This window comes from Trichosurus vulpecula, chromosome 9 (genome assembly GCF_011100635.1).
Source record: "Trichosurus vulpecula isolate mTriVul1 chromosome 9, mTriVul1.pri, whole genome shotgun sequence".
NCBI lineage: Eukaryota > Metazoa > Chordata > Mammalia > Diprotodontia > Phalangeridae > Trichosurus > Trichosurus vulpecula.
The window spans coordinates 177,213,340-177,233,897 of NC_050581.1; the positions used below are offsets into that span (position 1 = coordinate 177,213,340).

Genomic DNA, 20,558 nt, shown 5'->3' on the forward strand with positions numbered 1-20,558 from the left:
CCTTTTTGACCCATATGATTTGATTATAGAATTGTGGTTTCTGGACTGGGTTGTCAAAGCTGGATCCTGACTTCTGATATATATTTGCCTTTTGAAATTGCCAAAGGCCCCTGCAGAAATCTCCCAGCAAACTGTATTCTCAATGAGTACACCCTTGTCACCCATATTCTGAGTTGTGGACTGTTTTAAGTGAAATAAACTGGTATAGGGGGATGACTAAAAGTTAATGGATTTTGGTCTGAAAACATGCATTTGCTTCATATTGTGCATTTGAGCTTTAAAAAAAAAAGCCACATGGCTATTGTGATATCCTTATGGCTTTTGCAGTTTTGCTGCTTTTGACATGAGAGACACTTAAAGGAAGGCCCCAGCCGCTGACTGCTCTTCCACCCTCCCCCCGCCCCCCATAAAGATGACCCAGGATGGGACAGACATGATTAGGCTGTGATCTCCATCCTGTAAAGGAACAGCCACATTGGTCCATTGGAGTAACTTCCAAGCCTAAACATTAGACTCTCTAAAATTTGTCACTGCGGTGGCAGAATGATTGGGAGCACAGTTTTGAGACAAGTGGGATCTTCAATATAGCCTGGTGCCTGCCCAGGATTTCTCCCATGCCCTGTGCTCCTTCTGCATACATGGCTGGTCTCTGTTCTCAGAACTTAGCAGAAGTGATTTCGCAGCCCATCTGCCTGTCTGATAACTATTGTAATCAGGAGGCTTGTCCTTCTAATGCCTAAGAATCTTCATAGCTTTATATTTTTAGTCTTGAATGGATCCTGTCCTCTACCTTTTTTGTTTGTTTTGTTTTTGCCTTTTATTTATATTATTTTGATAATATTTTATCCCCTCAGTTACATGTTAAAACAATATTGAAAATTTGTGGGTTTTTTTTTTTAATTTTGAGTTCCAAATTCTATCCTTCCCCCTTCTCTGAGATGGTAAATAATCTGATATAGGTTATCAATGCGCACTCACGTACAACATTTTCACGTTAGTCATTTTGTGCACAAGAGGATTCAAACGAAAAAGAAAGAAAAAGAGAAATAGAGGGCTTCAGTCTGTATTCAGACAATATCAATTCTTCCTCTAGAGGCAGTTAGCACTTTTCACCATGAGTCAGATAGGTATTTTTGATTTTATAAAATTAAAAATTTTTGCCCAAACAAAACCAGTGCTTCCAGAATTAGCAGGTGTTATGGGGCAGGGGGGCAGTGATTTGCAGCAAGTACCTCTGATAAAGGCCTCATTCCTCAAATATATAGAGAACTGAGTTAAAATTATAAGAATAAAAGTCATTACCCAATTGATAATGATTAAAAGATGCAAACAGACAGGTTTCAGGCAAAGAAATCAAAGTTATCTATAGTCATATAAAAATGCTCTAAACCAGTATTGATTAGAGAAACGCAAATTAAAACAACTCTGAGATATCACCTCATACCTATCAGATTGGGTAATATGACTAAAAAGGAAAATTATAAATGTTGGAGGCGATGTGGGAAAACTGGTACGCTAATGCCCTGCTGGTAGAGTTGTGAACTGATCCGACCATTCTGGAGAGCAATTTGGAAATATTCCCAAAGGGCTATAAAACTATGCATATCCTATCCTCTACCTTTGCCCTGGAACTTGGCCACATTCCCAGTCAATCTTCTTGTTCTTATTTAATACAATTAATATTAATTGACAGTATTCATATTTAATATTAAATAAAATTATTGAGATCAAATGCTATTAATAATATTGAACCAGATAATTACTGTGAAATGATATATTTAATGATAATATTAAATGATAAAATAAACTATTATTTTATAGTGCTTTTATAGTTTCTATAAAGCACTTAATAGACAGGATCCCTTTTGGACGTCACAGTAACCCTATGAAGGAGGAAATGCAAGGATTGGCACCCCCATTTGCCAGATGAGCAAACAGATTCCCAGAGAACTGTAATGAGATGCTTGGTTTCTCACAACTGGACTCCCCCCCACCCACCCCTAGCTTCCTAGCTCCATGCCCATTGTCCTACCTCCTATTCTACACTAGGTCTCCATCAGCTGGAGACTTTTAAGTGGATTCCATTAATATGTAAAATAAGTTACCTTTATTGGAGGCACCAGGAAGACCTCTAGAGCTTTTAGTTTTCTTTTAGGAATTAATATGTTCAGTTTTAAAATGTACATATATTCCGTCTAGATTAATGGCATTCCCTTTAAAAATTCCCCCCATGTCATTATCTGCGCATCCCTTATTCTCCTATTTTATGGGCAAATGATCAGGAGAAAAAATAAATTTAAGTAACCAATTTTGAAAAGTTGTGATTAATCCCAGTGAAACGGTACATTTCTGAGTATACCTCTTGCTTTATTCCCACATGTTTGGCACTTTCATCTGTCCCATCAAAGAAAAAGCATGAACCCACGTGCCACATTTTACGTTTTTTAATTTCCTGGTTCGTCTCTTTGTTCCTAAGTGGTTGGAAACATTCTCCTGGCTTGTTTTTATTTAGATGGTAATTTTCAATGTTCTTTAGGCAAGCTGTTTCCCAAGCCTTCCTGTTATAAAGGTCTCTAAGCCTCAGTTTATGAGAATGCCAAGTGATGTCAACATCTGCAGGGGGGCCCTGGTATACACTTAGCTGCTCAGGTTTGAAGGATTCAAAGACCTTGAAAACCTGCTAAGTGTAAAAAGAAAAATGGGGGTGGGAGGTGGGCCCTGGCTTTTGTTTGCAAACAACACACATGTGGAGTAAAAGCTGTGAAATGAATGTCTCTTGATGTTCAGCCAAACCTGAAAGTGAATGTAAACTTGGAGTAATTAGGCTGCCTGTGTGTGTCTATGTGTTTGCTCCTCATTCTTGTAGACTGCTGCTCATGTAACTGAACTTGATAAATTTTCTCTGTGTTCTTTAGCTAAGCTTTTCTGTTGAGTAGGGCTCTCCTTGCTAATGTCAGCTACACCACTACCTACCTTAATGGAAGGAAGGAAGGGAAGGAAGGAAGAAAAAAGACCAAAGGGAAAGAAGGTAAAAGGAAGGGAGACAAGGAAGAAAGAAAAAAGAAGGAAGGAAGGAAAAAAAGAGGAAGAAAGGAAGATATGCTTCAAAAATAATATTTTAAGTTATTTGTCTTCAAGTCAGATCTTCATGGCTCTGTTCAGGAATGACATTCCTTGTCAAAATATTATTTTAATATGAGCTTATCTTAGTTATAGATTGTGAGGGTTTAAGCAGTTATACCAAGATTGGATTTAGTCATTTCTCTAAGGAATAAAAAGATCACAGTGTAAAATATGACAGAACTTGACTGTCTAAGTCATAATTATGTTTAGTGAAAAAATATTGTTTTATGTTCCTCAAATGAAGTTATCTTGAGAATTGTCCTTTATTAAAAAAAATAGAGATAAGGTAGAACCCTGTTAAAGAAAAGCTTATTACCTCATAGAGGTATTTTGGGTCAAATGCCACAGAGAATTAAAGCCTGATATAATAAAATTAGGGTAGCTATATGGCATAGTGGATAGAGTGCCAGACCTGGAGTCAGGAAAACTCCTCTTCATGACTTCAAATTTGGCCTTAGACGCTTACTAGCTGTGTGACCCTGGGCAAGTCACTTAACCTTGTTCGCCTCAGTTTCTTCCTCTGCACAGTGAGTGGGAGAAGGAACTGGCAAACCGCTCTAGTAACTTTGCCAAGAAAACCCCCAATGGGGGTCACAAAGAGTTGGACGTGACTGAAAATGACTGCATGACAACAAAAATAATATATTAGAATTAGCTTCTATGGCATGTGGTCATTAGTGCTAGTCCCCAACACTTTACTAATAAAGTCCACTGGTGGGAATAATGCCTTAGAAATCCGTAGAATGTAAGTGACCTGAGGACAAAGGCTGGAGCAAATCTGGACTCAAAGTGTGATGCTGTACGTTAGAGATAGAATGAAAAGCAATTTCAGGCATGCTCCTCTGCTTAAAATTTGTGTCCATATTTTTATTTTAGTGCTAAATGATAATGAGAAGGCAGTGTGGTGTAATGCATAGAGAGATGGCCTTGGTGTCAAGAAGACCTAGATTAAAGTCTTACCTGTAACACATATTAGTTGTGTGACCTTGGACAAGTCAAGGTCTAGCCCTCCCCCCCCCAAACCCCCAAGAAAATCAATAGAAATAGAATTTAAATTAGGAATAAGAAAAAAGTATGATTGTAATTCTATTTCCTCCTCAGCAAAAAAAAAAAAAAGTCTTGAATTGGTTGGTTTGTTTTAAAAGGAGGATGGGGGAGAAAGATTTAATTTCTCTTGCATTTTTCTTGTCCTATAAAGAAGTTAAGGAAAAAGGGAAGAAAACTACAAACAATATGAGCCAGGAAATACAAGTCAAAGTCACATTGGTAGATTTTTTTTCCTTAAAAATGAATTTGACAAGTTAATTTAGAATAAAGGAAATCAGGGCCCCATTTCAGGACTCTCTCCCCTTCGCCAATTCCTCTGATGCTTAATATATAAAATGTTTAAATGTACATCATCTAAGAAAATGTAGTTTGTTTTTTGAAAACATGCCTACTTTGATTAGGATATATTTTTTGAAATGGAATGAGGGCTTCCTTCCATCTAACTCAATTGTCAAATACACAACCACCCCTCAAAGTTCCAATCTGAATACTAAGAATGGTTTTTTATTTTGTTTTCAGAATTGCCTGCTGGTTGGGAAAAGATTGAAGACCCTGTATATGGTGTCTACTATGTAGAGTAAGTGATGATTTTAAAAATCAGATTTGTATTTGCAAAGGCTTTAATTTTTTGAAATTAATTTTTTTTATTTTCATGAAATTCTCCTTTTCCCCTGCCACCTTCCTCTCCCAACCCCTACCCCCTGCCATAGAGAAAAAGGAACAAAACTCCTGTTAGAAAGGTGTACAGTTCAGCAAAACAAATTCTCATATCGGCTGTGTCCAGAAATATATATGCAGTGTGTTTGGGATTATTTCTCACGGTTCTGGGCAGACTGAGATCCCCTTTACACTGAGGCATGAAGGATGATGAAGGGGAGTATTAATAAGCAAAAGATGGAGAGGAAAGCTGGCAAGACAGAAACATCCGTGTTCTCACGAGGGCAGTCGACTAGTTGCCTCCGATGGCAAGATGAATGGCGATCTTGTATCTTCAGAACGAGGGCCCCTTGTGCTGTCCTCTTCAGAAGACTAAAGGACAGCTGAATACTGACTAACGATCTCCACATGGCGAGGAGTAGGCCAAGCTGAGCTGTCCTAGAACGAAAGATATGTTAGTGGTGTCTGAGAGAAGTGGAAAAGATGAAGAAATTCCAAGTCTAAATAAATACTTAAGTGATTGTATCTGTGAGAGACAACTCTCAGGATTAAATTACTTTTTTCCCATCACTTCAGAATCAAGCGTGTTGCAGTATAGTTCAAAGAATGCTGCATCTACCTATCCTTGTATTCAGTGCTTAGCATGGTCCCTGGCACATAGTAGGCACTGAATAAATGTTTATTGATTGGTTTGGAGTCACAGGGTCTGGGTTCAGATCTTTACTCTCCTCCTTGCTACTTCTGTGACTTTGGACAAGCTATTTACCCTTTGGGGCCTTCGATTCCCATCTCCATGACTTCACCAAGGCTGGTTTCCACCATACTTGGAATGTGTTCTCTCCTTACCTTTGCTTCTAAGAGTCCACATCCTTCAAAGCTCAGTTCAAACATCACCTCTTTCAGGAAGTCTTTCTTGGTTCTCCCAGCTCCTCTCTTATTCCTGCTTTGCATATACTTCTTTTTTCTTCTTCTTCTTTTTAATTTAGTATTTTAGTTTTCAACATTGATTTCTACAAGATTATGAATTACAAATTTTCTCCCCATTTCTACCCTCCCCTCTACCCTAAGATGGCATAAATTCTGATTGCCCATTTCCCCAGTCTTCCCTCTCTTCTGTCACCCCACTCCCCTCCCCCATTCCTTTCCCCCTTACTTTCTTGTAGAGCAAGATAGATTTTTATACCCTATTTCTGCATATACTTCTATGAATATGTCATTTCCTCCAATAGACTATAAGACACCTGACAGCAGGGACTCCATCTTTGTGTCTCTTACACTTAATGCAGTGAAATTTAGATGGTTTAGTAAAGGTTTGTTGACTGATCCAGAAAATGAGGAGCTTGAACTATATGATCCCTTGGGCCTTTCTTTCTCTAACACTGGGATCCCTCCCTCAAGGCAAGAGCCTTGATTTACCAACACCCTTTCTGTTTCCTTTGTGCCTAAAGTAATGGGTGCGTAGCATACTAGGCTAGCACTCCATCCCCCAGTGGAATAGACAGGAATGAAAATTTAAAAAAGCCAAGAAATGAGACGTTCAGATGTAGCCTTGATTTTTATTGCCTCTGACTATGATGAGAAATAATGAATAAATGATACGTTGGAAGAAAAGAGGGCCAGCTAAATACTTAATAATAATCCTTCCTAAAAGGAAGATAACCAGCATGTGATTTTTTTTTTCAGTCTTCTGGTATTGAGGCGTTATCCATTTCACACCTTGATGAAGGGAACTTGTGATGGGAAACTGTCAATCATGAAATGTTCAGCATCTTACTATAAAAATTATTAGCTCAGTATAGCAAGGACCCTTGCTAGAATGATTAGTAGTTTGGAATCTGAGTCTCATTCATTCTCTCTCTCTCTCCCTCTCTTCCCCTCCCTCCCTCCCTCATTCCCTTTCTCTCTCTTCTCTTTATTTTTCTTTTCTCTTTGTTCCTCCATCTCTTCTCACTTCGACTCTCTCCCTCCTTCCTATTTTCCTTTCCTTTCCCCTCCATCCCTCCCCCATCTATCTCTTTTATTCCCTCCCTGACGAAATTAATTTTCGTCATGTGCAATGTCTGGCACATGGTAAGCCATTGACAGAGGCTTGTTGTTTGATTGATTAATGATAGGCAACTGGAAGCTTTAGAGCCATGTTTCTGTTGAAGGCATGGAATGGAATTTCTGTCCATTTGAACTTGGTTCTACCTTGAATACACAATCAGCCAACAAGCTTTTATTAAACTCCTACTATGTGCCAGGCACTGCTAAACATGATGGGGATAAAAAATAACAAAGTCCTTGACCTCAAGGCACTTACCTTCTTCTGGAAGCAAAAGGAGTATATGCCTGCATCCAGGAATGATATTGCCTGCAATTTGGGGGTAGAGGGGGGTGGGAGTGGGAAGGCATGTCAAAGGACAGAGCTTGAAAGGAATTCATTATCACTTCTTAAATGACTTTCATAGGAATTAAGAGTCAGAAAATCTTATAGTTGGAGCTAGAAGGGACTTCAGTTGGTCAGTCCATAAGCATTTATTAAGCATCTGCTGTGTTCCAGACACTGTGCTAAGCATTGGGAATACAAGGAAACTAAATGAGAGTCCATGATCTTGAGGACCTTCGAGCCTAGTGGAGGAGAGAACAGACACCCAGCTGTGCACCCAGGGAAGTTGTGACTTATCCAAGGTCACAAAGCATCAGATTAGGATGCCCATTGTTATTAGACGAAGGATTGAGATTGCATACATAATTTCATTGGAACTCCCAAGTGAGAGTTGTGCAGTTATCCATGCAGGTTGTCACCTTCTCTGCAACTCCTAGGTTTAGATTGCTGCCTCAAATCATGAGCCAGCATGTGTCAGAGGCAACACTTGAATCCAGGGCAGCTAGGGGCTGTAATAGATAGAATTCTGGATCTGGGATCAGAAAGACCTGAGTTCAATCCTGCCTCACATACTTACAAATAATGGACAGAATTGGACAAATAAATTAAGTTCTCTTGGCCTCAGTCTCCTCATCTGTAAAATGGGGGCATAATAGCACCAACCTCATAGGGCTGTTTTAAAGCTCAAATGACACTACACATGGAAAGGCTTTTGCAAACTTTAAAGTGATCTATCCATGCTAGGCATAGTTATTGTTGTAGTTTCTGACTTTCTCTCCACTATGGCTTAGTGACTTTCAGTTAGCAAGTCAGTTGTTATCATTATAATAATTATCATTGTTATTAATAATCAGTAAGTTTGTGGCTACACTTTTCTGATTTCTCTCTTTCTCTCTCCCTCGGATAGGAGGGAAAAGTCAAAGCCCACCCCCTCCTCCGAACCCCCAGCCCTCTCTGTCCTTACTACCCACTCGGGCGACATCATCCCACTTTGAGTCTGTATGCTTCCTGACTGAACAGCCTGTCTCTGTGTTCTCCTCCAGCCACATCAACAGGAAAACACAATATGAAAACCCAGTCTTGGAAGCCAAAAGGAAGAAGCAGCTTGAACAACAGCATCAGCAGCAGCAGCAGCAGCAGCAACAGCCAGAAGGTTGGCACTCATTGGGAGCCTTCTGCTGGGGATGTCTGCTAAAAGAACAGTCCGTCTCTGGGACTGGACACCCCCATGAGGCCAGAGGTGTCCTTTGGGAAGGCATCTCTTCTAGGGCCTTAATGTTTCTTAGGAATGACCATCAGAGGTTTCAGATAGGGCGAGAGTGGCACCTTCACTATCAACCTTCTGCAACCTCAGAGCCCTTGAGAGTAAAAGGATCCTTTCCTTTGATCCCAATACCAATCCTGTGCCTTGCTAAATCTAGATCTGTTTTACAATGGTTGGCTTTCCATTTTTACTCTAACAGGACTGATAGGTTATAAAACAAGTTTTTTAATTTTCTCTTTGCTATATTTGAGAGCCAGAAAAAAGCTCTTTTCTTTTTGAAATGGGCATAGAACCAATTGGAAGGGCAATCACTATTACTTGTTTTGCCTTAGGGGAGTTATTTAACTGGGGCCGGGGGGGGGGGGGTCATTCTGTGTCATATTCTGTAAAATGAAGGAGTTGGAAAAGATAGCCTCTGTGATCTCTTCCAACCCTAAATCTGATCCTAAGAGGAAATTTGGTATCTGATGTGCTTTTTTTTTTAAGCATAGACATTTGGATTTTTTTGGATGGACCTTTAAGTGTATTTGTATGGATTATTTCTGATGAGGAAGTTCCTTTTATCAGTGCAAATCAGCACCTTCTCCAAATCTTTAAGTCTTAGAGGGTTAAGTCACCTGGCCAGGTTCACCTAGTGATTATGTGTGTGTCAGGGGCAGGACAGGAATCCAGGTCTTCCCAATGCCAAGGCAAGCTCTCTGTTCTCTGTCCCATACTGAATATAGACATAGGACCAACAAAATGTAAAGTATGGTAATAGTTAGACAGGTAGTGGGACATGGCAGACATCTTCTGGTGATCTCCAATGTGTAAATGCTTGGATTATGACAACATGGCCTCAGGAAGACCCAAATACAAGTCCTGCCTCTGACATGGATTACTTGTGTGACTCCTTGAGCTGTTCTCTTTTCATCTCCAGATCTAGGATGCTGTGATTGAACCCTTCAGTCAAAAACACAACTCTCTAAGACTTTGAACTATTGGCAAATTGCTGAGCTGTATTGAGGGAGAAGCTTCCCTAGCCTAGTGAAATCAAAGTTCCAGGTCTACCCCCCCAATCCCTCCCCTCCCCAACCAATGAAGCAGACACATTTTTTTTTAATTCACTTTTATTGATTAACAGCTTGGACAGGTCTCTTGTCTTCCTTGGTCTTTTCTTTTTTACCTCAAGGTGATGAAAGTGGGAAATGTCACAAGTGAAGGCTGAGGAAGAACAGGGTGCTATTAAATGCATTCTACTGAGATAGAATCTGACTCTGGGGAAAGTTTCCAGGGTCATTCACTGGGAGCTATTTTAGGGCCTTCTACTTGAACAAGACCAAACTTAGTGGTTCAGTTGCCTTAGAAAAGCATCCTTTTTGGATGGTATTTAGAATGACATTAAATGGTACCTATTAAACCCTGAAATCCAAGCCCATACCCGTGGGACAGTTGTTAGTAACTCACTTGAAGTGGGGGATTCCCTTGGAATTGTCTAAAAGAGAGGAGTCTTTCTCTCGTCGAACTCCTCGTGACCTCCTGGTTCTCAAGGTGGAGTGCACCTCTGTGCTGGGCTCTTTTATTCAATCCCATTTGGGACTTCCTGGCCAGAGGGAAAATGTGTTTTTCATTAGTCATATTCCACCTAATTTCCCCAGAGGACATGGGCAGACACCTGTTCAGTTTTTGTGTGGTGTGGGGGAAAGTGCTTTGGAGTTGAAATCAGAAGACCTGGATTCAAATGCCAACTCTCCTACTCACTAGTCCAGGTGACCTTGGACAAGTCACTTACAATCCCTGAGCATCAGTTTCCTCTTGTAAAATGAGCAGCTTGGACTAGATAACCTTAGAAGTTCCTTGCCACTTTAAAATCTTTGGATAATTATATAAGCCATCGGCTACTAGTTTTTCATTGTTTATTTTGTTTTTGAAGGTATGTTTATTTTTAATATTAATTATGAATCAGGGAATTCACTGAGAGTTCCCTATGAAATCACAGATCTAGACTCCCCTACTACCCCCTCTCTCCATCAAAAACATATATTATATATATCTATATATCTATATCTATATCTATATATATATGGAGAGAGAGAGAGAGAGAGAGAGAGAGAGAGAGAGCAAGAGATTTTTGAGCATGTCAAGCATCCCTTTCAAATACAAAGATTGACCACATTCCTTGCTTTTTTTTTTTCTAGAATGGGCAGAAGACCATTCATCCCTCGCTGCTCCTGTTGTTCCAAACCATCCAACAAATAGCCAGGAGCCTGTTAGAGAACTTCCGCTTCAGGGTAATGTCTTCTGTCATCTTCTGCTCACTTAGCCCTAGAGCAATAATCTTGGTGCTTTCAGACCTTTAAGGGCTGCTCTAGGGTGTCTGCCCTCCTCCTACGTACCTCCTCCCGCTTGAGCCCGCCCACAACCCTATGAGATGAGTGCTAGAGATATTAAACCCATTTTACAGATGAGGAAACTGAGAATCACAAAAGCTAAAATGATTCGCAAAACTAATCAGTGTGGGAAGTGGAATTTGAATCTGTCTCCCCAAGTCCAGCATTCTTTCCTCTGTACCACACTGACTCCCAGGGGGAATTGTGTGTGTATGTGTGTGTGTGTACAGATAGATATATACACACATGTGCGTGTATATGTATGTATATGTATACATACACATGTGTGTGTATATATGTGTATGAAATTGTTTTTATAACTCCAAAGTCATTTCTTTGACTGTGGGAAAAATGTAAAAACAGAAAAGAGAGTCCAAAATTTCTGCTAACTGGGCTCGTAGCTGGGGGTGCTGAGAGCTATTAGAGACGTGAACAAATTTATTCATGTCTAAAATTGGTGACTATTAATGGCAGTTTGGAGGTGGGATATGCTGCCAGATATTGCAGAGTAATTTTACTAAGTGGAACTCCTTCAGACCTCCAAAAGAGCTGCATTCACTGGCATGAGGCCTTCATTCATTCAAAACAGCTTTGTATTAAACTGCTTGGTGTACATTTTAATTTATTCACTTTATATTTATGTTATGTGCACATATATACACATACATGTATATAATTACATGTGTATATGAGAGTGTATATGTATGTTTATGTTTATTGTGTATATAGACACACATACTTTTATATGTACGTGTGTATCTGCATGTCCATATGCATACACACACTCATTTTTTTTTATGTGAAAGTCAGGATTGTCTATAGGAGACAGGTTTTTTCAAGACATTAACCCACATCATCCCGTGGCCTGAGATATTTTTTTTCTGGAAGGAAAAATAGTTTAGTATTCTTGCTTTCCAAGTTCTGGTCCCCTAAACAGCCGCTGTCCATGCCACAATTTCAAAATGCATGTGTTTAAAAACAATGTTTTTCCAAGTGGGTCTTACTTGCATTCATTGGCAAATAGGCACCTGAACGTGTCTTATCTTGAAAATTAGGAGCTTTAGAAACCTGCTATTTCCAGGCCTCATTACACCTCAAAATAGGAAGCAGCGACTCTTAAGAACAAAGGAGGAGCTGTCCGAGCAGCTCACCCTGGGAGCGGGAAAAGGGGGATGGGAGAGCTAAAAAGTAATTGTGATCTCTGTTGATGTAGCTGGGAAAAGGACCGGGGAGTAAGGTCCAATGACAAGTGACTTGTCAAAGTTACTTCTTTCCTACTACTTTTTTTTTTTCCTTTCAAAAGAATTGAGTCTATTGCAGAAGTGATTCTGTTAGGGTTATAAGTTAGACTCAGTTTCCACTGAGGTTTCTTCCAACTGAAATTCTCTTGAGACAGTATGGGATAGTGGAAAGAGGTTCTGCCTTTGAGGGTCAGAGGACCTGAGTTCAAATGCCACTTTAAAAAAAAAAATCTATTCACGTGATCCTGAGCAAGTCAGAATCTCCGATCTTCATTTTTCCTCCCCGATATAATGTGAGCATTGGCCTGGATGACCTCTGAGGTACCTTTCACCTCTGCATCTGTGACCTTATGATACTACAATTCTGGGAGGTTGGATGTAGATATAAAATAAAGGATGAGGAGAATCGCTTGTGCTGAAAAGTGTGGGGTCCTTAAGAGCTGGGAAATGGGTTAGAGAACTGTCCATGTGCCTTCTCATATATTCTTTGTAATCTTTATATTTGCATTTTAAAATGTTATTCTGAGAAGGAGTCCATAGTCTTTAACAGACTACCCAAGGGGTCCAGGGCATAAAAAAAAAAAGGTAAGAACCTTTGCTAAGAGGCATTGTAACCTGGTAGAGAGAATCAGCCTTAGAAGCAGAAAAAAATGGATTCAGGTCCCACTTTCGCCACATGATAGCTTGGTGACCTTGGACAAGTCACTTAAATTTTCAGTGTCCCCCATGTTGCTTATTGGTATGGAGTTGTCACTTTGTTTCAGTGAATGAACGAAATCATGATCCTAAGCCCATATCTAAAAACAAACAACTGCCACCAAAAGTTAGTCTTAATGATTTTCATTAGTTTGTTTGATATGAGAAAAGCCAAATGAATGGGTCAATTAGATGTTTCTGACCTCTTTACTGTATAACTACGTACGTGCAAAGATAAACCACTTGTCTGCTTTCTCAATGTACCCATCTAACAATAGAGTCCCTACTGCCTACTCCCTGTTTGATATCAGACAAATCACTTTACTGCTCTCCAGGCCTTAGTTTCCTCATCTGTAAAACAGGGGGATTAGACTAGATGGCCCTTGTGAAATCTTCTCATTCCAGATCTATGATTCTAGACATTGAATATTCAAGAATAAATAACATCTCTAGAGTATGTTCAAACTCCTTTGGGGGACTCCATTTTCATATCTTTATATTTGAACACCAATGAGTGCATTTGTGAAGTCCCCAGCGTCTACAGCAGGAAACATTTAGACCGTCTGTGAGCCAGGCTTCCTTATTGAATAGTCCTAATAAGATAATAACTGGGTTGTTTTTTTTTTTTAAAGATGTGGCTTCAGGTCCAGTTCATCATGAAGGATCCCTGCAATTCATTTCATAGATAGATAGATAGATAGATAGATAGATGGATGGATGGTAGATAGATAGATAGATAGATAGATAGATAGATAGATAGATAGATAGATGGATGAACAGATGAATGGATAGATAGATAAACAGATGAATGGATAGATGATAGATGGATAGGTAGATGAACAGATGAATGAATAGGTAGATAGATAGATGCACTCATGATATTTAAATGAGCATCAGGAATCTTGTATCAAATCTTTGATTTGTGTGTGTGTTTGTTTACCTATGTGTGCATGTATTATTTGACTAGTGGTCTTTCCATGACCACATCACAAAGCTGACCATGGGAACCGTCCTTCTGTTTGCTCACTTGCTCTTCTGCGCCCTCTAGTGTACACACTGAGGCTTTGACAGTCTTCACCCACTTGGACGCCTTCATAAATCTGTCAGACACATTTCTTATCCAAAAGATTAATGAAGCCTACAGCCCCCTCCCATGGGGCTTTGCAATTTAGGCTAAACTCCAAAGAATTCAGAGTAACTACGTAGCACCTTATAGTTAGTTACACTAGAGAAAATATTAATTTTTGTGTTTTTTATATGTATGTATGTGTATATATACAAGTGTAAAGTATATGCTTTTAAGTGTGTTTTTAAGGTTATGTGTGTTTGTATGTGAGACAGAGGGAAAGAGAGACAAACTTTTTCCATTAAAGAAAAATTAGAGTATTTGCCTTTCTCCAGTATGGCAGTGAGATTTAAATACAGATTCTTTCTTACTAAACCTGTGATTTTATTGGAGAGGGGGATAAGCATTTATTTAAGCACCTACTATATGCCCAGCAATGTGCTAAGTAATTTTACAAATATTATCTTATCTGATCCTTACAATAGCCTACCTGGGATGTAGGTACTGATATTATCCCTTATTTGTGTTCCTTGGCCAAGATCACACCTGAGCTGGACTCCTTTCTTTAACCACAGACCCCTAACTGCTGTAATCTGCCATTTTATAAATCAATCAGTCAGGCACCAAGTACTTATTAAGCACCTACTGTATTGCAGGCCTATGCTAAATTTTGCTGATGTAAATATAAAGAATGCAACAGTCTCTTATCCCAAGGAGCTAACAGTCCAGTGAGGGTAAGACTTGGCCTAAGGTCTTCCTGACTCCCAACATTATCTTCCCATGTACATTCCTGTGCTGTCTCCTCCTTGGGAGGCTTGTAATTTATGGCTGAAAACCCAGACTCAGTTAGAACAAGCAGGTGGCTCCCTACTTTTCCATTTGATACTCAGCTTTTTGAAGGAAACTGCACGGCAGCCATGTGGTGTTTTGGGGGTCTTCCCTCTTCAGTTACTCAAAGGAAGTGTGAGAGATGGAACAAATGTCTCAGAACTTTTTCTCATCAAAGCCTATGTATACCTTGGCATTCTGGGTGATTCTTGTCTGTGGCTTTCCATGAGTCCTCCATAGAGACAGGCAGGTTTCAGCTCCTGCTGTGCCACCTATGTGACCTCAGTAAGTCACCTCCTCATCTGAGGCGGTCAGATGGCACAATGGATAGAGCATTGGATCTGGAGTCAGGAAGACCTCATTTCAAATCTAGCCTCAGACACTTGCTAACTGTGTGGACCTCCCAGCCTCCATTTTTTCATTTACACCACAGGGATAATAATAGCACCTACCTCCCATTGTTGTTTGGAGAATCAGTGAGATAATATTTGTAGAGCGCTTTGCAAACCCTAAGCTCTGTAGCTAGAACTCCTCAGCATCATGATTACCATTCTGTAAAATGAGGAGGTTAGACCAAGTAGCTTCTCCCCACCAGACTCCAGGTCTTTCCCTGGATCTTTGGATGTTTCATGGATGCTTCATGTTACATGACCAAGTCATATTGGATAGAGTTCTGGACCTAGGGTCAAGAAGACCTGAGTTCATCCATAGCCTCAGACACTTACTGTCTTAAGCAAATCAACTTAACCTCTGCCAACCTCCACTTCTTCATCTTTAAATGGGGGTGGTAACAGCACCCAGGTGGTGCAGTGGTTAGAACACTGGGCCTAGAGTCAGGAAGATTCATCTTCCTGAGTTCTCAGACACTTCCTAGCTGTCCTTTATGACCCTGGGCAAGCCATGTGCCTCAGTTTCCTCATCTGTACAATGAGCTGGAGAAGGAAATGGCAAGCCACTCTAGTATCTTTGACAAGAAAACCCCAAATGGGGTCACAAAGTGTCAGAGAAGACTGAAACAACAACAGAACCTACCTCCCGAGATTGTTGTGAGGATGAAATGACTTAATATTTGTAAGGCGCCTTGTTAACCTCAAAGCTCAATGTTAATGCTAACTGTCGTTCTTCATATCATTGTTATTGTTAGTCAGTGAAAGGAGAGGGCTAGACCAGGTGGCTTCTACCCAATAGGCTCCTACGGTGTCTCTGGATCACTTGGATGCGTTTTGGAGTATCGGCTCTTATCTTTCCCTCATGCTACATAACCATGGCATGTCAGAGAGAGTGTTGGAATTGGAATTAGATAGACCTGCTTTCATATCTCTCCAAAGATATTTGCTAGTTGTGTGACTCGGAACAAGTCACTTAACTTCTCATGATGTCAATTCTTTATCTTTAAAATGGTCAGATTTTTCTGGATGGCCTAGAAAGTTCTTTCTAGCTTGAAATCAAGGCTTCTAAGCTGCAAACATAGAGGTGGGTAGAGTGATGGATGTCAGTGGTTTCCAAAATCTCATGCATGTAAGCTTCCAGCAATGCTTTGCTTTTTTATGTGGAGTGAAAGCACCAGTTAAAGACCGAACTGCTAATCACGTTTTACTAGTCTCGTCAAAAGGATATTACTGGAGAAATGAAACAGCTACTTATTTATGTCTCATGTCTTTCTATCATGGAAGTGTTTCCTTCCCACTTTCTTGGACTACCTAGAACCTAAGTTCTTAACCTTGAGTCTGTCAACTTTTATTTCCGTCAATATTTTGATAACTATTTAAATATAATTGATTTCCTTTGTAAACCTACATGTTTTATTTTACTCATTTAAAAACATTATTCCAAGAGGAGCTCCGTTGTCTTCAATGACAAAAGGGTCATAAAAAAGGGATACAAAGTGAAGGTTCAGAACCCTTGACTTGGAAGCTTTAGCAGGTAAAATACCATAGAGGCTTTATCTCAGACTTGTAGCCCATTAGTGTGATGTGCCATGCCCCCCTCCAGGTACAAGCCTGGCTTTGAGCCTAAGCCATATGTCCTTTATGGTTTTGCCTTGGTGACCTTCTCACCCACAATCCTTCACAGCCTTTGACATCACCTGGCTAATATCGGATCCATATGTTAGCGAGTCAGGGTCTGGATGTCTCCCATAGAGAGCCTCAGTGCAAGGAATACTTTCCTCCCCCATTTTGACTGTCATACTTCATTCAGCTTCCAACAGGAATTGTGCCTTGAAGCTACCCCAGCAAGAAGGGTCTTCAATAGGACTACCATTGTAGGCAGTTTGAAAGAGCTTTTTAAAAGCAAAGAACTTTTAAAAATATGCAATTAAAAATTGTATGGGTGCCCAGAGACCTTTCAAAGGTCCTGAGTACATTTAGAAATCTAAAATTAACTCTCGCTGCTGGGTGCCAGGTCCTTCGTTAAGGGGTGCATGATTTTTAATAGTTTTGGGTGGAAAAGGAGAAGAGAAAAGGGAAACTGGGAGGACATAAAGAAAAGGATTCTGGGACATGAGGGCAATGTCTCCAACATATGCTAGAATGAGAATTCCTCCCCACTTCCCTTTCCCCGCTACCATTATTCCTGAGAATTATATTAACAGGTTGAAAAGATTGAAACTATATAGGTGGCAAATTCTGCCAAAAAGATAACTCCGATAGAATCAACAAGTATACAAGTTACAGCTGAAGAATGTGGGCTAAGTAGATTTGGAAAGTGGCGTGGCTAGATTATAATCTGATGGATTACAGGCAACTTTGTTTAGTTGTCCAACAACATATGCCCGCATCATTCCAACAAGGATCCCACGTGTGTTTTTACTGAAAGCCAGATGGCAAATTTCTTGTAGAGGAATTAGGCTGCAGTGGTAGGATTGGAGTCCAAAGCCCAGACATTTAGTCTGTGTGATCTTGAGTAAGTCATATCATAAGATCAAAGAAACCGAGATCTCAAGCTAGAGGAGCTTACAGACTTTCTGATCCAATGCTCGCATTTAGAGAAGAGGGAACAGAAGCCCAAGAACATTAAGTGACTTGCCCAGGGGAAGTCACTTCCAAGAAGTAAGCATCAGAAGTAGGAACTGACCCCAGGTCTTCAGAATCAAGAGATAATACTTTTATTTGCCGTAATATCCAAAGATCTGAAATTGGGGGGGAGGGTGACGTGATCTTGAAGGCTGCTTCCAGTTCCAGTTCTAGGAATCTATGATGGACCCAAGTTTCAGTGCCCATAAGAAAGATTTTCACTTTGCAGGGTATTTTCTGCATGTCGATGTAATTGTTCTCTGGGGCCTCAAAAAATAATTCACAGGATTATGCATAGAAACTTCCAGAATAAATTCTCCCCATTTGATTTGAAAGTAAGGTTTTTGTTCCAACTGAACACACAAACAAATGAGAACCAAACTGAGTTGACGTGTTAAGGAGCCAAATTGTGAACAAAAATTGCTGATTTTTCTTTTAATGACTAGTATGAAACCATGCGAATCTGGCCGTCACAAAAAATCCTCTGTAGAGTCCAAAACATATGAACTGAAACCAAGGGAAACTGTCTGGTGTTGGAAGTTCATTCTGGCTGTCTTAATAAGTGTTGACTTGGCCAACCAGGCTGTTGGCATGTGTGTATGATCCCTGCCCCATCGTGTCTCAACAGAAGTGCGATGTAAATGAATAGAGAAGTCTTTCCTAGGACTGCCAAAAAATATTTCTTTAGCATTTGTCTCTGGAGGATAGCACAGATCATTATATTGGTCTTATTATATTATTCTAGTATCATAAAGATTGTTGTTTTATACAGACTTAGTATTACAGATTTTTACAATATAGATTTAATAATATAGATTATTATATTGTTCTATTAGGAAGCGGCATGATATAGTGGAAAAGATGGTGGATTTGGTGTCAAAAGGCCTGGGTTCAAATCCCGATTGCCTTTTACCTCATAATGTGAACTTGAGAAAATCAGCTTAACCCCTCTGGGCCTTAGTTTCCTTATCCAAAAGATGAGAAGCAGGTGTGACCTATGAGCACCCTTCCAAAACTAGATCAGCAGTTCTATGTTTCTATGACAAAAGTATCTTCCAGTTTTAATCTGTGATCTTTTCTGATCCCTTCTGTCTTCTTTCCTTTTGTCCAATCAATGGGCCAACATTGCCCAGGCAATGGGTTAGGCATTAAAGTAACAAATGAGTCCCAAGAACCTTACATTCTAACAGGAGAGACAATTGCCTTTCTTTCTGCTTATGTTTATATTCCCAGCACTTAGCAGAGGCAGGACATATAATTAGAACTTAATATTTATAACTTCACATTTGTAAGTCTATTAGTATGATTTTTATTATTTCTAATATTACTGTTATATTTGTTGACTGATTCACTTGAACTATATGTATCAAAGCATTTGCAGGATAGATATAAAGAGAATAAATACAAAGTAATTAAATATGATGTGGGCATCTAGGTGGTGCAGTGGGTAAGAGCACTGGTCCTGAAGTCAGGAAGACTGGAGTTCAGATCTGGTCTGAGACAACTTACTAGCTGTGCTGTGTGATCCTGGGCAAGTCACTTAACCATGTTTGCCTCCATTTCCTCATCTGTAAAATGAGCTGGAGAAAGAAATGGGAAAACATCTAGTGTCTTTGCCAAGAAAACCCCATAGGGGGTCATGAAGAGTGAGGATGTGGCTAAAAATGACTGAAAAAGAAATAAAGGGTAGTTTTGGAGGGCAAGCCCATTGAGGGAATCATGAAGGATTTTTCACAGAAGACTGCGTCTTGAATGAAGAATAGGATTTTATGAAGTGGAATTGAATAACGTGTGCATTCTAGACATGGGGAACAGCCAACACAAAGGAATAGAAATGGAAGTTGGATTGTCACTTGTGAGAAACAAGGAGAAGACCAGATGGACAGGGTGAGAGGGGAACTAACACACAGTGAGGCTGAAAAGATAGGGCTAGAAAGGCTCTAAAGGCTCAAAAGAGTTTATATTTGATTTTAGAGGTCATAGGAAGTCACTGGAGTTTATCCAGTGGGGAGAATGACATCGTCTGATTGGTACTAAAAGAAAATCTCTTTGTGTGAAGTTTGGCCTGAAGTGGGGACAGCCTTGAGGCAGGGAGACAAATTGAAAGGCTTTTGCAGTAATCCAGGCAGGAGATAATAAGGGCCTGAGTTAAGATGGTGGCTATGGGAATAGGTTGAAGGGGTCAGGTTCAAGAGATATTGTGGAATCATTGGGTTTTTTGTTTTTAATCATTCCTTCTCTTTGAAACCAGGTAAACCCTTTTTTACACGAAATCCATCTGAGTTGAAAGGCAAGTTCATTCACACAAAACTGAGGAAAAGCAGCCGAGGCTTTGGTTTCACTGTTGTTGGTGGGGACGAGCCTGATGAATTTCTCCAGATCAAGAGCTTGGTGCTGGATGGGCCTGCTGCGCTGGACGGCAAGATGGAAACAGGTAAAGAGCATTGGCCATGCAAGACGATGGATTGAGCCGTCCACAAAGAGTGTTGGCCTTGGGTCAGAGGACCTGGGTTCAAATTCCAGCTCTGGCACGTACTACTGATGTTGGTGGCCTTGGACAGGTCACTGGCCTCTCTTGACCTCAGCTGCCTCATTAGTAAAATGAACAGTCTGGGGCAGATGGCTTTTAAATTCCTTTCCAATTCTTTGATAGCATTTTTCAAATGTCTATAAAACGCTTTGCAAACTTAAATGTCGATTATTATCATTATAATAATAATGGTTAGTAGTAGTAGTATCAGGGACAGGGACAGGACTTGTGATTTCATTGACATCGGGATCTCCTTGGTGAGGAAATTCTCTCACCCAATACAGGGCAATGGCTTCTCTAAAATTTATAGTCCTAGAATCAGGGTTCTTTGGTAGGCATTAGGGAACTTTAAAAA

The 20,558-nt window shown here is 40.0% G+C and overlaps 1 protein-coding gene across 6 annotated transcripts in view; it reads left to right on the forward strand.

Annotated features, from left to right (window-relative positions):
- Nucleotides 1-20,558, forward strand: part of MAGI1 (membrane associated guanylate kinase, WW and PDZ domain containing 1) — a 709,255-nt gene that overhangs the window by 603,844 nt on the left and 84,853 nt on the right. For all 6 annotated transcript variants that reach the window (XM_036738388.1, XM_036738389.1, XM_036738391.1 and 3 more), the window contains exons 8-11: nucleotides 4,690-4,747; nucleotides 8,239-8,348; nucleotides 10,637-10,729; nucleotides 19,925-20,107. In XM_036738388.1, the coding sequence (XP_036594283.1) occupies nucleotides 4,690-4,747; nucleotides 8,239-8,348; nucleotides 10,637-10,729; nucleotides 19,925-20,107 (444 nt within the window). The remainder of the gene's footprint in view (nucleotides 1-4,689; nucleotides 4,748-8,238; nucleotides 8,349-10,636; nucleotides 10,730-19,924; nucleotides 20,108-20,558) is intronic.